Source organism: Bos indicus, unplaced genomic scaffold (genome assembly GCF_029378745.1).
Source record: "Bos indicus isolate NIAB-ARS_2022 breed Sahiwal x Tharparkar unplaced genomic scaffold, NIAB-ARS_B.indTharparkar_mat_pri_1.0 scaffold_64, whole genome shotgun sequence".
Classification (NCBI taxonomy): Eukaryota; Metazoa; Chordata; class Mammalia; order Artiodactyla; family Bovidae; genus Bos; species Bos indicus.
Genome location: NW_027223727.1, coordinates 53,835 through 70,988, shown reverse-complemented (window position 1 = coordinate 70,988; position 17,154 = coordinate 53,835). Strand labels below are relative to the sequence as shown.

The 17,154-nt window shown below is 40.3% G+C and overlaps 1 protein-coding gene across 1 annotated transcript in view; it reads left to right on the top strand.

The window, feature by feature from the left end:
• The window catches only part of LOC139182030 (ATP-binding cassette sub-family C member 4-like), a gene marked incomplete at its 3' end in the record, with an annotated part of 75,131 nt that overhangs the window by 12,928 nt on the left and 45,049 nt on the right, over positions 1–17,154 (top strand). The window contains exon 3 of the mRNA XM_070785514.1: positions 1,606–1,752. Within this exon, the coding sequence (XP_070641615.1) occupies positions 1,606–1,752 (147 nt within the window). The remainder of the gene's footprint in view (positions 1–1,605; positions 1,753–17,154) is intronic.

Here is a 17,154-nt window from a genome sequence, read left to right as displayed (position 1 = left end):
CCGCCGGGAACAATCCGAGGCTGGCCCTGGGCTGCATGCACCTCCCAGGTCCAAGCCGCTCAGGTTCAGGCACTCGGGTAGTCCTCAGAGGCGCAGACTCAGTTGGGCCTGCGTTTTGTGCTCTTCCCAGATCAGAGCAGCTCAGGTGATGAGGTGTTTGGCGAGCGCCAATGCTGCGACTTATCGCCTCCCCGCCACTCGGTTATCTGGGTGTAAAACTGGCACACCTTCTCAGGCAGATGTTGACCGTCCAGACCCCCAAGAAGTTTTAGTTAGCAAAGAAGCCTGCTTACAGTTTTATAGATAATGTCTCTCTGGGGCTACGATTGCCCCCTTCTGGCTCTGGCTGCCTGTCACCAGAGGGGGAAGGTCTGCAGCCGGCTATCTCTGTTCAGTCCTTTGTTCCGTGTGTGGGCCTGGCGGTGTCTTAGGTTAGGGCTGGCTTTTCGCGTGGTAGATATCCCACAGTCTGGTTTGCTAGCCCAAATTATTTCACTCAGATAGCACTCAGGGTATTCAGGCCAGATTCTTACTCTAAGCGATGCAGCCCGCGCTGTGCCTCCCTGCTCAGCCCCCACTTGCTAGTGGCGTGTGCAGGCGTCTGCGCTACTTCTCCGCTGGGGGAGTTACCGTAGGGCTCGCAATCTGCGAATTTTAATTATTTATCTTTTCTCCCTATTATGTTGCCCTCTGTGCTTCCAAAGCTTGGCACAGTTTCGGCAGTGAGAAGGTTTCCTGGTGTTTGGAAACCTCTCTTTTTAAGACTCCCTTCCCAGGACGGAACTCTGTCCCTCCCTCTTTTATCTCTGTTTTTGTCTTTTATATTATTTCCTACCTCCTTTCAAAGAGTTGGGTTGCTTTTCTGGGTGCCTGATGTCCTCTGCCAGCATTCAGAAGTTGTTTTGTGGAATTTACTTGATGTTTAAATGCTCTTTTGATGAATTTGTGGGGGAGAAAGTGTTCTCCCCATCCTACTCCTCTGCCATTTTGGCTCCTCCTCCCACATGTTTTCTTGTAATTCAATTATTGAAGAGATTGTCTGCTTGCAACTTAATATGGTCTTTTTATACTCTCTAAAGCTGCTTGGGCATGGAAATAGTTACTTTACATGGAAGTAAATTTCCATATACATTTACCATTTATAAAGGAAATGGTAAGTCATCTCTCTTATTCCCTTTTAATTCATGGTGGTATCAAATCTCAGTTTTAGATTATGGGACATGTTGTAAATAATGAGATTTGAAATATGGCAAAAGGAAGATACTAGTTTTTATCATTTTCTTTCTTCTGAGGTTTTATTAGTACTTGTAATTGGATTAGGAAAATCTGAGTTTGTATTTTACACCTGATTTTTTTCTCATGTTGTTTCTATTTAATAAGAGAACCATACTTATTTTTATATTCTTCTTTGTAAATATACCTAGTGAATGTATTAAACTCAAATAGAATCCATTATATATTTATTCTATAGTCTGTAGGTGAATTTATATATAAATTATATTTATAGAATAAAGCGCATAACATTTTTGTAAGCTGTCTGCCATGCTTTCACATAATTGAAGGAAAGACAGAGATCTTTTGTTGAGTGATGCTACTTTATTTCAGTTCTAACCATAGGTATCATCCTTTATGGCATCATAAGATCTTTGTTGATATTCTACGTCCTTGTTAATTCTTCACAAACTTTGCACAACAAAATGTTGGAGTCCATTTTCAGAGCGCCAAAGCTGTTCTTCGATAGAAATCCAATAGGTAAGTCAGACACCAAGTTTCTCAGTAAGTATGTCTTATTAATGCATTTAGTTCCTGATTACATTTGATATTTGACAATGGATGAGATACTTAGAAGATAATCACTGTGCATATTGATCTATTTTCTACATAAAACTTTACTGATCTGAATACAGGGGCATATAAGTTTTTATTCCAATTTTTGTGTGTAAAGATAAATGTTCACTTTGCAGAATGACTTAGAAACCCATTTGTTATGTGGCATATAAAATATCCTATGTTAGATGCAAACATGTTTTAATGTTGTTGACCAGTTTCTAAAAGCTGGCTGTGTCATATAGTGTTAAGTTAGGCTGTTGTCTAGATAGGACCTTCTTACAATGAATCTGCAAGAGACAGGCTGTGTGTTTCTTTCTTTTCCCATCCATTTCTGGAATCACAGAGCTCTGACATATGCCCATGCATTGAGGTTTACATAAAAATAGTAATAAAAATTCATTAAAATATCAAATTGGTAAAATGTAAGCATCTTTTTCAAAGAAACTAACTTTATAGTTTTACAGTGGACACTTGGTGACATGTAAGACCCTTTGTAGTACATAGCACATGGATCTTCAGTAGTAAGTTTCTCAATATGAGTGTCCCTGGAGGTTTCTCAGTGGTTTTTTCTTCCACCTTGAGGCCTTTGACTTGTTTTGCTTCTGAAGGTAGCCTCCTGACCTGGGTTTCTATGAAGCGTTATTTCATCAGTGTACATGCTCCTTTGTTCAGTTGGTTGGACTTGTGCTGAGGTCCAGGGCAGCTTTATTTTTGTAGGCGATGATTGACAGGACTTGTTGAGGCAGGTATGTGGACTGGAGGGAGGATAGGAGTAGCCTTGGCCTGGCCATCAACTCACCATGTGACCAAGGCCAAAGCAGATGGATCCTATTGGACAGGCAAATCTCAAGGCAGGATGTGGTCTGTCTTGATTTAAAAGTGTGACTCTGCCTGAAGTCAGCTGCCTGGGTTCAGTCCTGGTGCTAGTTACAAATGGTAATAATAGGTTATAGTTATATTAATATAATTCTTATGTGCTGGTTACTTAATTTCTTTGTGTCTGTTTTCTTATCTCTAAATGGGGATTCTATTAATACACTTTTTGACTGTGTTAGAAATAAGCTTATTGATATACTCACAACACTTAGCTCATGGTCAGTGACTAGTGAACCTTACTGATGAGGAGGAAATGCTATCTGGAAACTTCCTTTCCTGTGAAATGGGAGTAATTTCGCATGCCCTTCCTGTTTCACAAGACTCTTGTGAGGATTAATGCAAACTATTCAGGGAAGCATCTTGTGTAGATGTATTCAAAACATATTGTTTGGTCCAGGTAGTGAGCCAAGTACAGAATGGTTAACTACAAAGGCCCATACAGATCTCATTTTATTATGAAGCTGTAGTGAGGAAGTATTTGGAGAAGTCCATACTATTATGGCTGTGAAGTTGCTCCACTTTGTCAGTTAACGTAAAAACTATGGGCATCAAGTTGGGAGCCTCTGTTATTTCAGCCTCTGGGTGCTCATGACCACAGTTAACCAGGTTTTTCATGTTTAAGACCTGTAGGCTTCTCCAAATGCTGATTTATTTATTATTCAAGGATTTGGGATCAAGTTTAAATCTTCAAAGTCTCTAATCTTAGAGCAGTCAGCACACTGGTGCTTGTCTTCCTCCCCTTCCTCTATCTCTTAGCAGAATCTCATTCTTTCAGGAAAATAGAAGCCCAAATAAGTATTATACTGCAAAGATTATAGGCCTGCTTTGCACAAAATGCTTCAGGGCCATCAATTATTTACTCCTTCAGTGATATATTCAGTTGAACTCTTTCCTATAGTTTATTGTCAAAGTAAAATTTACAATAGATTATTTATGGTGGACTTGATTGCTGGTTTGTGATCACATGAAGAGAAAACCACATGTATTTATACTCTGGAAGCTCTGGTTCCTAGAACCAGACTATCTAAGCTTCCAAATTCTGTGTCTGTCAATCAAGGAAATGAAACCGTCAGACATGTAATACATTTCCCTGGGGTTTAGTTGAGCATTGAAGGCAAATCGTGGTGCTTATGTGGGTGAAATATTTGGTGCCTAATAGTTTTGTCTTTGGAAAAGGCAATGGCACCCCACTCCAGTACTCTTGCCTGGAAAATCCCATGGACAAAGGAGCCTGGAAGGCTGCAGTCCATGAGGTCGCTAAGAGTCAGACATGACTGAGCGACTTCACTTTCACTTTTCACTTTTCACTTTCGTGCATTGGAGAAGGAAATAGCAACCTACTCCAGTGTTCTTGCCTGGAGAATCACAGGGACGGGGGAGCCTGATGGGCTGCCGTCTATGGGGTCACACAGAGTCGGACACGACTGAAGTGACTTAGCAGCAGCAGCAGCAGTTTTGCCTTACAAACTAAAGGACATTAAGAAATAATGAGGAATTCAGCCATTTTTAAACATAAGTAGACATTTAAAAACTATTATTGGACAGGCTTCAGCAATATGTGAACTGTGAACTTCCTGATGTTCAAGCTGGTTTTAGAAAAGGCAGAGGAACCAGAGATCAAATTGCCAACATCCGCTGGATCATGGAAAAAGCAAGAGAGTTCCAGAAAAACATCTACTTCTGCTTTATTGACTGTGTGAAAACCTTTGACTGTGTGGATCACAATAAACTGTGGAAAATTCTGAAAGAGATGGGAATACCAGACCACCTGATCTTCCTCTTGAGAAATTTGTATGCAGGTTAGGAAGCAACAGAACTGGACATGGAACAACAGACTGGTTCCAAATAGGAAAAGGAGTACGTCAAGGCTGTATATTGTCACCCTGCTTATTTAACTTATATGCAGAGTACATCATGAGAAACGCTGGACTGGAAGAAACACAAGCTGGAATCAAGATTGCCGGGAGAAATATCAATAACCTCAGATATGCAGATGACACCACCCTTATGGCAGAAAGTGAAGAGGAACTCAAAAGCCTCTTGATGAAGGTGAAAGTGGAGAGTGAAAAAGTTGGCTTAAGGCTCAACATTCAGAAAACGAAGATCATGGCATCTGGTCCCATCACTTCATGGGAAATAGATGGGGAAACAGTGGAAACAGTGTCAGACTTTATTTCTTTGGGCTCCAAAATCACTGCAGATTGTGATGGCAGCCATGAAATTAAAAGACGCTTACTCCTTGGAAGGCAAGTTATGACCAACCTAGAGAGCATATTCAAAAGCAGAGACATTACTTTGCCAACAAAGGTCCGTCTAGTCAAGGCTATGGTTTTTCCTGTGGTCATGTATGGATGTGAGAGTTGCACTGTGAAGAAATCTGAGCACCAAAGAATTGATGCTTTTGAACTGTAGTGTTGAAGAAGACTCTTGAGAGTCCCTTGGACTGCAAGGAGATCCAACCAGTCCATTCTGAAGGAGATGAGCCCTGGGATTTTTTTGGAGGGAATGATGCTGAAGCTGAAACACCAGTATTTTGGCCACCTCATGCGAAGAGTTGACTCATTGGTAAAAATTCTGATGCTGGGAGGGATTGGGGGCAGGAGGAGAAGGGGACGCCAGAGGATGAGATGGCTGGATGGCATCACTGACTCGATGGACATGAGTCTGAGTGAACTCCGGGAGTTTGTTATGGACAGGGAGGCCTGGCGTGCTGCGATTCATGGGGTCGCAAAGAGTCAGACACGACTGAGTGACTGATCTAAACTGAACTGAGGACTGATTCTTGTTAATGTATGTCAGAAAACCATAAAATTCTGTAAAGCAATTATCCTTCAATAAAAAATTTAGAAAAAGAAAGAAATTAAGAAGGAAATTTCTTTCTTTCTTATATGTAGCCATTATTTTTAGAATTTTGTTCTTTTTTCTCCTGTTGGTGTCAGCATGCCTGGACTCATAAAATTTAATTTCCTTTGGAGAACTATAAATTTATTAGTCTTTATTTTTGGAGAATAAAATGATCCTATTAATAACATTTTAAAATTATGCCTCATCCTAGTATAAATCTTCCCTATATTCTCCTTTTTATTTAGCTGAAAAGTGAAAAGATTATCAACTATGGCTTAATCCATTGTACCAATGGGTGATAGAGTAGGCAGAAATATTTATTATTGGTATCAACTTTTAAATGTTAGTCTTGACATAGTTCTATCAATGGAAGAAAAATAAATGCTGATTTTAAGATGATGAATAATTTGTATTATTACAAAATTGTCCTTCCTTGATTCAAAATTAAATAGGTATTTGTTGACAGAAATATCCAGGGAAATAAAAGGTAACACCTGTGTAATCCAGCTAATCATAGATTTATCAGATAAGCTACAATCAGATGAGCTCTTGTTTATTAAGCAATTGTTAAATCTTTATACAGGGTGAGTAGATTTCACTCCTACATTGCTGCTGCTGCTGCTAAGTTGCTTCAGTCGTGTCCGACTCTGTGCAACCCCATAGACGGCAGCCCACCAGACTCCACTGTCCCTGGGATTCTCCAGGCAAGAACACTGGAGTGGGTTGCCATTTCCTTCTCCAATGCATGAAAGTGAAAAATGAAAGTGAAGTCGCTCAATCATGTCTGACTCTTAGCGACCCCATGGACCGCAAGCCCACCAGGCTCCTCTGTCCATGGGATTTTCCAGGCAAGAGTACTGGAGTGGGGTGCCATTGCCTTCTCCACACTCCTACATTAGGAAGTTCTAAAACTCGAATGCAGAAAGTTTAATTTCACTTGGTGCCAAATGCTCTAACCATTCACATCTTTCACAAAGGAGGCACTATAGGAGTTTCATACCTAATTGAGCTAGCCTTCAAGCTAGCCATCATCTCTTGGTTCCTGTTATATCCAAGTTGCTAAATTTTTTAAGGTGAGGTTAAGGTTTGTAATATTAGGTAAAACAGTGAATACCTTATATATTTTAGATAAACATTAAGTATTAAATATATATATAGCTTTATTTTCTCTCCCCTTAGTTCTTATATCCATTTTTGTTGTTGTTGTTGTTGTTGTTTGATATAAGAGAGACAACTTTGGTTGTCACTGGTAAGCAGTTTTAAACTATTAATGGACAGGGAGTTGGGATGTAGGTGGAGATGTTGTGATGTTTCAGTTCTGCTGGAATAGAGCTTCAGAATAACTTTGCCAGTCACTTCAATGGCACAGTCAAGATCTTGATTGAAGCACAGTTAACTTAAGCAGCACTATGTGGGATAGCTGTGTGTGTGTGTGTAGACCTCTTTTGTGTTAGATCATCACACAAGTATAAGCTTCAGATTATTAGATTCCATTAAAGAGATGTGAAATTTAAAGTTTGAAAATTGCCCAACAAAAAGATTGGTCATTGACTTTACCCAGAGTAAACTGAATGGATTTCTTTTATTTTTCAATGGTGGTTTTGAACCACTGTGTAATTTGAGATCTGTGGTGCCCTGTGCTCAGAAAAATAGACTTTGGTGTGAGGTCCTCTGAATGTGAATCCCAGCCCAGATGCTGACAGACAGCCTTTGTCAAGCAATTTAACCTCTGTCTCCCTCAACTCTCTGTACAGTAGGGATGAAAGTACAATAATAATCTCAACAATTTTTGTGTGTGTGAAAATCAAGAGAATTAATGTATGTAAAGCATTTAAAGCAATGTCTGGCAAATAGCTGACTTAACTTGTTTTTTGGACTAAGTGACCTGATGAAATTTTAGAGATTTTAAAATCTCTCTTTTTCCTACAAAACTGAATGAATATGATAACTTGATAAAAAGGTTGAGAGTGGGGAAGGATATGTGTGTTTTCCCAGACGCAAGAGAAAAACAGATAAGTGAGTAAAACTACCAAGTCACAAAACAAAATCTGCAGATTGCTTTCACTTTGCTTGTTTTTGTTTTTGTCAGGGCTTGACTTCATTCCTGAGCTCGTTTTATTTTTTTTAATTTATTTATTTTAATTAGAGGCTAATTACTTTACAATATTGTATTGGTTTTGCCATACATCAACATGAATCCGCCATAGGTATACACGTTTTCCCAATCCTGAAACCCCCTCCCACCTCCCTCCCAATACCATCCCTCTGGGTCATCCCAGTGCACCAGCCCCAAGCTTCCTGTATCCTGCATCAAACCTGGACTGGCGATTCGTTTCTTATATGATATTATACATGATTCAATGCCATTCTCCCAAATCATCCCACCCTCTCCCTCTCCCACAGAGTCCAAAAAACTATTCTATACATCTGTGTCTCTTTTGCTGTCTCGCATACAGGGTTATCATTACCATCTTTCTAAATTCCATATATATGCATTAGTATACTGTATTGGTGTTTTTCTTTCTGGCTTACTTCACTCTGTATAATAGGCTCCAGTTTCATCCACCTCATTAGAACTGATTCAAATGTATTCTTTTTAATGGCTGAGTAATACTCCATGTATGGATGTGAGAGTTGGACTGTGAAGAAGGTTGAGAGCCAAAGAATTGATGCTTTTGAACTGTGGTGTTGGAGAAGACTCTTGAGAGTCCCTTGGACTGCAAGGAGATCCAACCAGTCCATTCTGAAGGAGATCAGCCCTGGGATTCCTTTGGAAGGAATGATGCTAAAGCTGAAACTCCAGTACTTTGGCCACCTCATGCGAAGAGTTGACTCACTGGAAAAGACTCTGATGCTGGGGGAGATTGGGGGCAGGAGGAGAAGGGGACGCCAGAGGATGAGATGGCTGGATGGTATCACTGACTAGATGGACGTGAGTCTGAGTGAACTCTGGGTATTGGTGATGGACAGGGAGGCCTGGCATGCTGTGACTCATGGGGTCGCAAAGAGTCGGACATGACTGAGTGACTGATCTGATCTGAATACTCCATTGTGTATATGTACCACAGCTTTCTTATCCATTTATCTGCTGATGGACATCTAGGTTGCTTCCATGTCCTGGCTATTATAAACAGTGCTGTGATGAACATTGGGGTACATGTGTCTCTTTCAATTCTGGTTTCCTCGGTGTGTATGCCCAGCAGTGGGATTGCTGGGTTGTATGGCAGTTCTATTTCCAGTTTTTTAAGGCATCTCCACACTGTTCTCCACAGTGGCTGTACTAGTTCGCATTCCCACCAACAGCGTAAAAGGGTTCCCTTTTCTCTACATCCTCTTAAGCATTTATTGCTTGTAGAGTTTTGGATCACAGCCATTCTGACTGGCATGAAATGGTACCTCATAGTGGTTTTGATTTGCATTTCTCTGATAATGAGTGATGTTGAGCATCTTTTCATGTGTTTGTTAGCCATCTGTATGTCTTCTTTGGAGAAATGTTTATTTAGTTCTTTGGCCCATTTTTTGATTGGGTCGTTTATTTTTCTGGAATTGAGCTGCAGGAGTTGCTTGTATATTTTTGAGATTAGTTGTTTGTCAGTTGCTTCATTTGCTATTATTTTCTCCCATTCTGAAGGCTGTCTTTTCACCTTGCTTATAGTTTCTTTTGTTGTGCAGAAGCTTTTAATTTTAATTATATCCCATTTGTTTATTTTTGCTTTTATTTCCAATATTCTGGGAGGTGGGTCATAGAGGATCCTGCTGTGATGTATGTCAGAGAGTGTTTTTCCTATGTTCTCCTCTAGGAGTTTTATAGTTTCTGGTCTTACGTTGAGATCTTTAATCCATTTTGAGTTTATTTTTGTGTATGGTGTTAGAAAGTGTTCTAGTTTCATTATTTTACAAGTGGTTGACCAGTTTTCCCAGCACCACTTGTTAAAGAGATTGTCTTTTTGCCTTTGTATATTCTTGCCTTCTTTGTCAAAGATAAGGTGTCCATAGGTGTGTGGGTTTATCTCTGGGCTTTCTATTTTGTTCCATTGATCTATATGTGTGTCTTTGTGCCAGTACCATACTGTCTTGATGACTGTGGCTTTGCAGTAGAGCCTGAAGTCAGGTAGGTTGATTCCTCCAGTTCCATTCTTCTTTCTCAAGATTGCTTTGGCTATTCGAGTTTTTTTTGTATTTCCATACAAATTGTGAAATTAGTTGTTCTAGCTCTGTCAAAAATACCGTTGGTAGCTTGATAGGGATTGCACTGAATCCATAGATTGCTTTGGGTAGTATACTCATTTTCACTATATTGATTCTTCCGATCCATGAACATGGTATATTTCTCCATCTATTAGTGTCCTCTTTGATTTCTTTCACCAGTGTTTTATAGTTTTCTATATATAGGTCTTTAGTTTCTTTAGGTAGATATATTCCTAAGTATTTTATTCTTTTCATTGTGATGGTGAATGGGATTGTTTCCTTAATTTCTCTTTTTATTTTCTCATTATTAGTGTATAGGAATGCAAGGGATTTCTGTGTGTTGATTTTGTATCCTACAACTTTACTATATTCATTGCTTAGCTCTAGTAATTTTCTGGTGAAATCTTTAGGGCTTTCTAAGTACAGGATCATGTCATGTACAAACTCAGTGAGAGTTTTATTTCTTCTTTTCCAATTTGGATTCCTTTTATTTCTTTTTCTGCTCTGATTGCTGTGGCCAACACTTCCAAAACTATGTTGAATAGTAGTGGTGAAAGTGGGCACCTGTGTCTTGTTCCTGACTTTGGTGAAATGCTTTCAGTTTTTCACCGTTGAGGATAATGTTTGCTGTGGGTTTGTCATATATAGCTTTTATTATGTTGAGGTATTTTCCTTCCATTCCTGATTTCTGGAGAGTTTTTATCATAAATTGATGTTGAATTTTGTCAAAGGCTTTCTCTGCATCTATTGAGATAATCATATGGCTTTTATTTTTCAATTTGTTGATGTGGTGTATTACATTGATTGATTTGTGGATATTGAAGAATCCTTGCATCCCTGGGATAAAGCCCGCTTGGTCATGGTGCATGATCTTTTTAATGTGTTGTTGGATTCTGATTGCTAGAATTTTGTTAAGGATTTTTGCATCTGTGTTCATCGGTGATATTGGCCTATAGTTTTCTTTTTTTGTGGCATCTTTGTCAGGTTTTGGTATTAGGGTTATCACGGCCTCATAGAATGAGTTTGGAAGTTTACCTTCCTCTGCAATTTTCTGGAAGAGTTTGAGTAGGATAGGTGTTAGCTCTTCTCTAAATTTTTGGTAGAATTCAGCTGTGAAGCCATCTGGACCTGGGCTTTTGTTTGCTGGAAGATTTCTGATTACAGTTTCAATTTCTGTGCTTGTGATGGGTCTGTTAAGATTTTCTATTTCTTCCTGGTTCAGTTTTGGAAAGTTGTACTTTTCTAAGAATTTGTTTATTCCTTCCACATTGTCTATCTGAGCTAATTTTAATTTGGTTTCACAGGGAGAGCTTAATTTTGCATATAAACACTGAGCATTTGATTTATTTTTGTTTGAATATGATATGGCAAAGTTTATTACAGAAGTCTATTGTATAATTAAGGAAAGAGAGTGGGAAATTTTATAAAGTTGGTTCTGTTTAAATGGAACATTGTAATTATTCCAGGAAAGTGGATGTAGTTATTAGTAGTGGTAACTTAACTATTTTTTAGAAAATTCTTTAACTGGTGAAAATGGAGAGCTTCTATGTATTCACCTTTTTCAAATAGCATGGAAAATGGCAAATTTCACAAGTGAAAGTTGAAGTTGACCTAAGGTAAACGCTGGGCTGGATGAAGCACAAGCTGGAATCAAGATTGCCAGGAGAAATATTAATAGCCTCAGATATGCTGATGATACCACCCTTATGGCAGAAAGTGAAGAAGAGCTAAAGAGCCTCTTGATGAAAGTAAAAGAGGAGAATGAAAAAGTTGGCTTAAAGCTCAACATTCAGAAAACTAAGATCATGGCATCTGGTCCCATCACTTCATGGCAAATAGATGGCAAGACAGTGGAAACAGTGGCAGACTTTATTTTTGGGGGTTCCAAAATCACTGCAGATGGTGACCACAGCCAGAAAATTAAAAGATGCTTCCTCCTTGGAAGGAAAGTTATGAGCAACCTAGAAAGCATATTAAAAAGCAGAGACATTACTTTGCCAACAAAGGTCTGTCTAGTCAAGGCTATGGTTTCTCCAGTGGTCATGTATGGATGTGAGAGTTGGACTATAAAGAAAGCTGAGCACTGATGAATTGATGCTTTTTAACTGTGGTATTGGAGAAGACTCTTGAGAGTCCCTTGGACTCCAAGAGATCTAACCAGTACATCCTAAAGGAGATTAGTCCTGGGTGTTCATTGGAAGGTCTGATGTTGAAGCTGAAACTACAATACTTTGGCCACCTGATGCAAAGAGCTGACTGATTTGAAAAGACCCTGATGCAGGGAAAAAATGAAGGCAGGAGGAGAAGAGGATGACAGAGGAAGAGATGGCTGCATGGCATCACCAACTCAATGGATATGAGTTTGGGTAGGCTCCGCAAGTTGGTCTTGGACAGGGAGGCCTGGTGAGCTGCACCTCCTGGGGTCGCAAAGAGTTGGACATGACTGAGCAACTGAACTGAATTGAACTAAATTTTAGATTTTCAAGCCTTCAAATGTTATTTACAGAATGTTTTTAGAGACATTTAATGCTTGTTCACTCCAGTTAATTTCAAGCAGCTCTTCTACATTTCTATTAGATGGGCATTCTGATACTTAGGAACTTCTCCTTTGGTAAAATATGGTTAAAACAGCCTGGGGCAAAAATAGGATTCTTGGTTAGTTCTTATCAGATCAGATCAGATCAGATCAGTCGCTCAGTCATGTCCGACTCTTTGCGACTCCACGAATCGCAGCACGCCAGGCCTCCCTGTCCATCACCAACTCCCGGAGTTCACTCAGACTCACGTCCATCGAGTCAGTGATGCCATCCAGCCATCTCATCCTCTGGCGTCCCCTTCTCCTCCTGCCCCCAATCCCTCCCAGCATCAGAGTCTTTTCTAATGAGTCAACTCTTCGCATGAGGTGGCCAAAGTACTGGAGTTTCAGCTTTAGCATCATTCCTTCCAAAGGAATCCCAGGGCTGATCTTCAGAATGGACTGGTTGGATCTCCTTGCAGTCCAAGGGACTCTCAAGAGTCTTCTCCAACACCACAGTTCAAAAGCATCAATTCTTCGGTGCTCAGCCTTCTTCACAGTCCAACTCTCACATCCATACATGACCACAGGAAAACCATAGCCTTGACTAGACGAAACTTTGTTGGCAAAGTAATGTCTCTACTTTTGAATATGCTATCTATGTTGGTCATAACTTGCCTTCCAAGGAGTAAGTGTCTTTTAATTTCATGGCTGCAGTCACCATCTGTAGTGATTTTGAAGCCCAGAAAAATAAAGTCTGATACTGTTTCCACTGTTTCCCCATCTATTTCCCATGAAGTGGTGGGACCGGATGCCATGTTCTTATAAACTGTCAATTATATTTTAAAGCTGTTAAAGGCATAATGTACACAACAGAACAAATACAACTCTCCTATAAATACTGCCCAATTAGCACTAATAAATGAATCATTTAAATGCAGTAAATTGCTGGCTGGGTTATATAGTGGTATTGAGGGAGATGAAGAAATATATAGTTCTTGGTTAAGAGTTCTGAGTGAAAAAAGAGAGCACTTACTTCATTAACACCAAGCTGCTAGTAGCTGTTAGGCAGGCAGGAAGTGAGTCTTGACCTCAGTCATATCTGAGAGGCCTGAAGCTCTGAAATCCAACGATTCTATCATCCTGCAGAACTTACTTGGAAATAATTATGTGAAAAAGAAAGCCAAAATAGGTTGTAAGGACTTCAGAGGATTTTTGTGATAGTAGTTTCTGTACACTGTCTAATGTTTCAGAGATCTGATGAAGGACAGAGGTTTCATCTGTTGGCAGTTAAAATTCTCCCAGAGATATGAGATGGAGACTGTGCATTTTGCCTTGAAAGATAGTTGAGATGCACTGTGCCAGCAAAAATACCCTTCTTGAAGATAGTTGTGCATTTTTGTAGCAGGAGGAGCCTGTGACAGGTGGTGTCCTGTTCCCTCAGAATCAGCAATTCTTACCTGGTCCACACCTCTCTGTGGCCACCCCACTTCCTGTGGTTTATGGTTTAGGAATCCTCAGAAATCATGAAGCTGAGTCCATGAGCATTTTCTAGCAGACATGCTCCATAGCTTTCATCAGATGTGCAGTGTTTCAGAGTCACTGTCTTAGAGACTTTTCTGCCTGTTAATTTCTCCACTGTCCATTCCTGACAGTGAGTGAGCTGTTAGCCAAACTCCTCTATGATAGTGGTGTGTTATGTATGGATGGGATCCACAGGTAAAGGAACTAATCTGGTCTAGTTTCCCAGTACCCTACCCCTGCCTCTGATACTTAGGAAAAGTAAAGTGTCAGTTACACCCTGTTGCAAAGCATTTATGGTGGCTGTAGCAGAGGTGTTCCCTGGGGCCATGTGTGAGGTGTGTCTGCTCCTTCAAGGTCAGTCTCCTACCATATTTAGCAACAGGCAATGTGACTTGCCCCAAGTTACAGGACATAACACGACCTGGGATGAAGGGGTCTCAATTCCTGGACTTTCCTAATCAATTATGCTTTTTTTAGACCATCTGTCCCAATTCATTCTTTCAGTCGTTTGTTCAGTTGTTAATCAAATAATACAACCGTAAGTAATTTACATAATATAATTTTGAGGTGAAGTTATTTTAAATGTTTTACTTTAATTATGCTTTGGTAAGAGAGAATTCCTCTAACTTTTTAAAACTCTTTTAATATTTAAGGTATTCAGCATCCAGTGGAGCAGGCAGTACCCAATCAGAAGGGCCCAGGCTGTCAAAGGCTGGTTGGCCATCACTGTTCATATCAACTTAACACCAGCCCTGCCTATGATGTTACTGGCTTATCTTTAGTAGCAGATATTTAATAGAGGTTTCCAGTGTGTCCAGTAAAATGGCTGTGTATCATAGATGTGTTGATATGAATTCTCTGAGTCTCTATAACCTGGGTGAATCAGTCTCCAACATGTGTCTTTCTACCTGGTGTTGCTTGTGCCAACAGAATGAGGCTGAGTTCAGTTCAGAAGTAAAGGAAATCTTTATTCCTTGATCAGAGAATGGAGAGGTACGAGCTTGCACTCTAAAGTTCTTGTTCTCTCCCCTAAAGGTGGCCCTAAACAAGGATGCTTTACAGGTTTCTTGTCATTGCACCTGCCCTCCACCACCATCTTAAAGCCATTTCCCACTAGGGACTCTGATCTGAAGAGTTAGGTGCAAAGCTTCTGCACGTAGTACTCTATGAGCACATGAAATTTGACTAAACTGAAAGGGAAAAAGGAGTTAGACTTTATCTTATTTCCCAGATTCTACCTTTATTTCATGAGAATCATCAATGAGTTTTGTTGGTGACAATATGATGGACCAGATACTTCACTTTGAAACGAATTTCCCCAGGTTAGAAAACAACAGATTAAAGAGAGAGAGAGAGAGAGGGAGAGAGGGAAAGAGGGAGAGAGGGAGGGAGGGAGAGAGAGAGGGAGAGAGAGAGGGAGGAAGAGAGGGAGAGAGGGAGAGAGAGGGAGGGAGGGAGAGGGAGAGAGAGGGAGGGAGGGAGAGGGAGGGAGGGAGGGAGGGAGAGGGAGAGAGAGGGAGGGAGGGAGAGAGAGGGAGGGAGGGAGGGAGAGAGAGAGAGGGGGAGGGAGAGAGAGAGAGGGGGAGGGAGAGAGAGAGAGAGAGAGGGAGGGAGGGAGAGAGAGGGAGAGAGAGGGAGGGAGGGAGAGAAAGGGAGAGAGGGAGAGGGAGGGAGATTGTTTAAAATATCAGTAGAGACTGGAATTTGAGGACAAACTGCTTATTTAGAGCAGAAGAGCTTGTTTTATTGATTCACTCAAAATATTCAAGTGCCTTCTATTTGAGGTGTTCCAGTGAGGCATTGGTCCAGGCACTGGGGTAACAGCAGTGAATAAAGTAGACAAAATCTCTGTCCTAGCAATGTCTGTTATTATTGTTAGTTGCTAATTCATGTCTGACTCTTTGCAACCCCATAACTGCAGGACACCAGGGTTCCCTGTCCTTCACCATCTCCCCAAATTTGCTCAAACTCATGTCCATTGATTTGGTGATGCCATCCAATCATTTCATCATCTGTCATCCCCTTCTCCATATTCTAATTTAATTTGTGTGAATAAAAAGAAGACAAGGGGTTGTTAGCCCCTGAAAGTAAAGAATGGAATTTAAAAGGGCAATAGTTATACATGTAGATAAGACAAGATCAATTTAAATATTCTTGAGACAGAAGGTATAGCTAATTCCCATTGGGTCAGTGACTCCTGAATGGGTTCTTTGCCTGGAATCACAAATGCTACTTTTTAAGCCCGGTTGTGTATAGTAGAGCAGAAACTTTATTCATTGATTAAGGAATAAAGGGAGAGCTCATGCTCTAAACACACCTTCTCCCCAAGGGGAGAGGGGAGTAGAGGAACTTTAAGGGATAGGAGGCAGGCATGCCACTGGGGCTCTAGGAAAGGGGCAGAGATTTCTGGGAACAGCCAGGTTAGCTGGAACATGTGTAGTCTTCCACACTCCTTTGCACATGGCAGGAATTGTGCCTAGGCCAGTACAAATTCCCACCTTGGGTAGAAATCTTAACATGGTAATGAAGCAAAAATAACTTTCAGACAGTTCCAGTCTCATCTGTGCATGGCCATTCCTGTAGTTAAGTCAGAGGTGGTTCAGGGCAGTTGGCCACAGCATCTCTCTCAAAACACAGCTGCAAAACATCTCTGTCAAATACTAGATGCTTTAAAAACAAACACAGAGGTAAATTAAGACAAAGATCCTTTAGCTGCCAGGGGTAGGTATGAGTGACAAAGGAATGTTATCAGAAATGTTTAGTTTCTTCCTTGCTACTCAAAGTGTGGTCCTTGGACCCAGCAACATCAGCATCACCCTAGAGTTGTTAGCAATCCAGAATCTCAGACCTCACACATGCTCTTGAGAATTTACATTTTAAGCAGATCCCTGGGAGATCTAAGGAAGACACAAGCATTGGTAGACTCCATAGTGATCAGAATTAATCTTTCCAACTTTTCCACATACTGACACGTACCAAGATGGTCACTGAGTGGGTTACACGTCTTACAATCTCATTTCAGTAAGAGCCACTTTTAAAATACTCATTTTACTAATATGTTTTCTATTTTTGTGTAAGAGTCCAGAAGCACAGAAGTCTTCCCATCTTAAATCAAAAACGGTTGGAAAGCCACTGGGTTTATGGTGTATTATTAGTAAATGCCAGTTGACCACTAACACCTGGCAGTTTCCTTTTTGTTATAGATTGTATGTGAAGTGTGGTCCATGTTTACAAAAGGTGTATAATCTAGATGTGAGTTCAAGGCTAGTAGACATAGACAGTAGTTAAACCACTAAATAGATTATACCATAATATGTCCTGAGGATAGACCCAGGTCTCTGGTGGAATCTGAAAGGACACTGAAACAGTTTCTCATC